This window comes from Coffea eugenioides, chromosome 3 (assembly GCF_003713205.1).
Source record: "Coffea eugenioides isolate CCC68of chromosome 3, Ceug_1.0, whole genome shotgun sequence".
Lineage (NCBI taxonomy): Eukaryota > Viridiplantae > Streptophyta > Magnoliopsida > Gentianales > Rubiaceae > Coffea > Coffea eugenioides.
The window spans coordinates 39,076,013-39,080,660 of NC_040037.1; the positions used below are offsets into that span (position 1 = coordinate 39,076,013).

At 34.9% G+C, this 4,648-nt stretch overlaps 1 protein-coding gene across 1 annotated transcript; it reads right to left on the reverse strand.

Annotated features, from left to right (window-relative positions):
• Positions 1-1,778: 1,778 nt before the first annotated feature.
• LOC113766832 (polygalacturonase-like) lies at positions 1,779-3,755 on the reverse strand. Its single transcript, XM_027310992.1, has 4 exons — positions 3,318-3,755; positions 2,509-2,798; positions 2,208-2,436; positions 1,779-1,997 (listed from the first exon to the last, which is right to left on the reverse strand). Exons 1-4 carry the CDS (start codon positions 3,753-3,755, stop codon positions 1,779-1,781), a joined length of 1,176 nt encoding a protein of 391 aa, XP_027166793.1.
• Between the last annotated feature and the right edge of the window lie 893 nt (positions 3,756-4,648).

Here is a 4,648-nt window from a genome sequence, read left to right on the forward strand (position 1 = left end):
TTTTGAAAACCATAAGGGGGTTATATAGTAAAGTATTAAAGCATAAGGGGTTTATATGCTAAAATATAAAAATCATACAAGATTTATGTGTCATGTATTTATAAGGATAATTTTGACATTTTTAAAAGTTCCGTTACGAGTGACTATTTCCGTTACTTTAACACTTTAATCCAAACCATGAGGAGGTTATGTATAGCTTTTGAAACCATAGGGGTATGTAAAAAAGGCTAAACCACAGGGGGTAAAATATAATTTGCCCAATTTTAAATTGCTCTCATTGAACATTAGATAATTGGCCCCTAATGTGAAAGTTAGACAAGCCATTAGTAGAGTTTATTTCTTTAATTTTTAATTTCTGAAAATTATTAATTTGTTTGTCATTTCCAGTAGGCGAAATGAAGCTGCCCACCAAAGCTTTCATTTTTTTTTTTAATTTTCATTTTCATTAACAAATAAACAATGGGGCGGCTCCAACCCGACCCCGACCACTTAGATGGTCGCATTCCTGACAAGAAGTTCATATCCTCAGATCTTGCTGGAATATTGCTATTCACATTCAACCAGAATCTATGAGAGGAGGAGGCATATTTACCAGAAAAGTCATCAATTTTTTTTTAATTTTTTTATGAAAGATTCGAGTAACAACAAATGAAGGAGAAATGCCCCCAACAACAAATGAAGGAGAGACCAGCCATAAAGCACCAAATCTGAACAATTTCTAGAAAATCTCGACGAAAACCACTTAAATTTCTTATCTATTTATCTTGGGTATTATTATAACTATAAAACACATGTAATTATTATGCCCACCACCAGATTATGTAATTAATTAGCTTAAAATAAAAGTGTTTTAAACTAGATTGGATGCAAAGTGGTTGATCGTATCTTGTAATAATATTTCACTGTTCAAAATTTGTCATAATTTTGATCTATTTTTCACCGTTCAAATGTTTCAAGTAAATTAGAAATATCATTTTTTTAATAGATTGATCTAGAGATCAAAAGAAAGTGATGACAGAATTGCATAATTTTATAATATTATATAAATTTAAATATGAATAAAATTGAGAGACCAATTATTAATGTAGAGAATTTCAATAGAGATGATCCTAAAACATTATATTAATAACATTTGTGGACGAACTAAAAGCAAATATTCTTGTCAATATAGATTGTACAAATTCCCCATAAAAAGCTGTTAACTCTAGAGGTTCTTATTGACATATGGGAGACTAAATTTAAATCTAAACGAAAAACATTCCTATCAAAATCAATCATTTTATTCCTACATCATCCAATTTGAGAATATATCTTTTTAGTCATACATCATCCAATTATATATATATATATATATATACAACAACTCCAACAACGAAGCGTAATTTAGTTAATAAGACGTTTTACATATAATCGACAGATCTTGGGTTCGAGTATCAACGGGTAAGTAGAGAAAAAAAAACAATGTTAATTACTCTGAATTTAATCCATTTCACTACAGGAAATATATTTTCTGTCCACTGGACTTGTTGATCACAGATTCATGACTGTTGCATGGCCAGGCGAACAATGATCATGCCAACACCTCAGGCGCAGGCAAATTAATTTGATTGAGTCACTTGCTGTGCTATAACCTAAGTACTAAAATTTCTATTCAAATATACCATCTGTACCCCATTACACTTCCTCCAACCCTTTTTTTTTTTTGGGGAAAGCGTAGTTTTTTTTTTCTTTTTTTGGGTTAGGGGGTGGGGAAAAGGGAAGGGGTTTGTGATCTTTGCCTACAAACAGCTATTAGTGCCAAGCAAACCAAGTTTAGTTCCAGCAGCATTGGCACAAGATGTTTTAGCTGGTTGATTCTTGTATGTCAATTTCACATCTTCCAATCTTATCCCACTGCACGGATTCTTCTTGCTACAATCAAATTTGACTGCAATTTCTGTTGGTGATGTTCCATGGATGTCTTGATACGTAACATCGTTTATTTTTATGCCCGAAACCTGTCAAAAAGATCGAATTACATGATATTAGAAAATTGTTCGTATCTTGAAATACCCAGAAAGAGATTTGTAGTGTATCATCCATCTTCATGTTCTTATTTTATTTTGTTTAAGTAAAAAAGGATTAACCCAAATTCTTAATTTATCCCGTGGATAGAAATACATCAAATATACTAACAACTAATAATGCCCATTAAATAATTTATATACCTGTCCAGGACAATTGATGTTATCCGGGCAATAATTTTGGTCAATAAGGATGGGGTTTTGGACATTGATCATAGAGGCATGCTGGAACAAAACATCCTTGACAAAACCTTTGCTTGGCCTACCCCATGATTTAATCCTTGCACCATTCTGTGTATTCCTGAAGGTAACACTTTTCACTGTCACATTCTGTACTCCCTCTTCTTCAAAATCTTTTCCAAGACTCCCAATGCTGCCCAAAAAAATTAAATTAGTCCTCAAAAAAGATAATACTAATTGTTAATTGAGCATCAGTTTTAGTCACCTGATGCCATGGCCAGGGCCACAAAGAACATTTTCAATCCACAAACTTGTAGTGCCAGGACCAATTGAAACGCAGTCATCTCCAGTACTGATCTTGGAATTCAAGATTGTGACTCCTGATGAATATTGCACATGAATCCCGTCCGTGTTGGGGCTGTTTCCGGCCGCCGAAACCTTTACTCCTTGCAATTTCACGGTGTTGCAGCCGTTGAACACCAAGTGGAACAATTGGCTATTGAGAGAAGTTAGGCCGGCAATTGCAATGTTGTTTGAGTTGGTAAATCCCAATGTCTGCATACATAAAAATGGTTGTTAAAGAAGTTTTTTTTTTAAAAAAAGCATTACTTAGACTGTAGACAATTTAGATGCTTAGCTCATAGATTTTGGCAGGATTTAGAATTTAATGATTCCTTGTAAATGTGCCAAAAAAAAAAGTGGTAATTAAAGCATTGAGATTCTTAATTTATTGAAAATTGACAGACCAAAATGTTGTACAACTGAAAATTCGAAGGTCCCTAACCGGCAACGGGCACGCAGGAATTTGCAAATTGCTACTAATTACTTCTCATTAGTCTTTTGATCAAACTTTGAAACTTCCCACTTCCCCACTAGCGTCAGTTATGCCCATTTTTAGCATCCGTTTGAATGCCATAAGACACAAAAAAAAACTTCCCACTTCCCCACTAGCTGCATGTAGTATTGTGCTGCGAAAATGGAAAAGTACAATACCAGCCTAAGAAGTTTGTCAAGAGTAGTAAAGCAAGGGAAGCAACGAAAATGGTGAAGGCAAGTTTGGTCATTTTGACATACCGTTGTGCCGGTCGGACAATTCTTGCCGGAGGCTTTGCAACCCCAGAGACCAGTACCTTGGCCATCAAGAATGCCACCGCGAATGGAAACTCCATCAACCCTTTGAAATTGAAGCCAGAAATCAGCATTTCCAATGGCTTTGTAATCTGAAGGAGCCACAAGGGTACCATCTATTCTAAAGCTTATAGCTCTATTCTTGCATGGTCCTAGAAATTGTGCTTGCTTCACAAAATACCTTCCTTTTGGTACAAAAATTGTGGCTGGCTTGGTAGAGCCACAAGCTGCAGCCCATGCACTTAATAAAGACTTGGATGAATCAGTTTTCCCATCAGGTTTTGCTCCCAACTCTAAAATGTTGTACGTGCCAGGAATGGCCAATGATTGATTGAACAACAAGAAGAGAAGTGTTACAGTAAAAAGACTAATGGGCTTCTCCATTTTCAACTTTTTCACGCACTCACAACTGTAAAAAGGAGGGAAAGCGGACAAGGGAAGAAGATTGTAGTGGAATCAAGAATTGAGATGGAGTTTGAAGCATGAAGAATAAAAGCACTGGAGTGGGATATTTATAGAGGGATTAGGTGCAGCATAAGTTGTGATCGGTTGGAAGTAGAAAGGATGAGAAAAGAATGTGCTAACTTTTGAACCAATTGGAATCAAAAGCAAGCAACCAGCGCCGGAATTGGGTAGGGAAGTGTGTGAATTGTGATAGTCACACGAAAAAGGAAAAAGCGAACATTACTTGAAGCCTAAAATAACTCTGGGATTTGGCTGCTTTTTTGGTAAAAGTGCATGTATGGACATTGGTAGAAAGTTTGTGCCATAGGAATACTAGTAATGTGGGCTGTAGTCCTTGCCTAACTAAATTACTTTCACAATTACAACCTCGTTCCTATTTAAATGACCCGAAACCAAATCAACTTTCCTTTTATTATATCAAAAAAGCATTTATGAATTTTTTTTTTCAAATTTACCCCTATTTATACTCTCAACTTTCTTGAGTTGGGATTACAAGAAATTATATGCAGTGCTTGTAGCATTAAACATAAAAATAGTTGAAAGATTAAGGGAAGTTTTGGAAAGTCAGGTAAAATTTTATTGAATTTTAGAAACTAAGTTTCTCTCTTTATTTAAGAGATTTTGTTATTCAGGTCACTTAAATAGGAATGGAGGGAGTGTAACTTAAATCTCAGATTCCAGGAATTGGATTCTGCCTTCCAAAATGCTGTCACTCTATATGTTGAGTTCTATCTAGTTCAAATTGGCTTATATAATTCTTATTATATTTGGTGTAAATTCAATACAGTTTTGGTGTGATCGTCATGATCAAT

Bases quoted from the DNA above. Each gene is read 5' to 3' on its own strand.
- LOC113766832 (XM_027310992.1), bottom strand. From the start codon at position 3,755: ATGGAGAAGCCCATTAGTCTTTTTACTGTAACACTTCTCTTCTTGTTG. The intron at 2,799-3,317 runs GTATGTCAAAAT...TTATGTATGCAG, and splicing joins ATTGTCCGACCGGCACAACG to ACATTGGGATTTACCAACTC. The intron at 2,437-2,508 runs GTGACTAAAACT...TTTTTTGGGCAG, and splicing joins GGCCCTGGCCATGGCATCAG to CATTGGGAGTCTTGGAAAAG.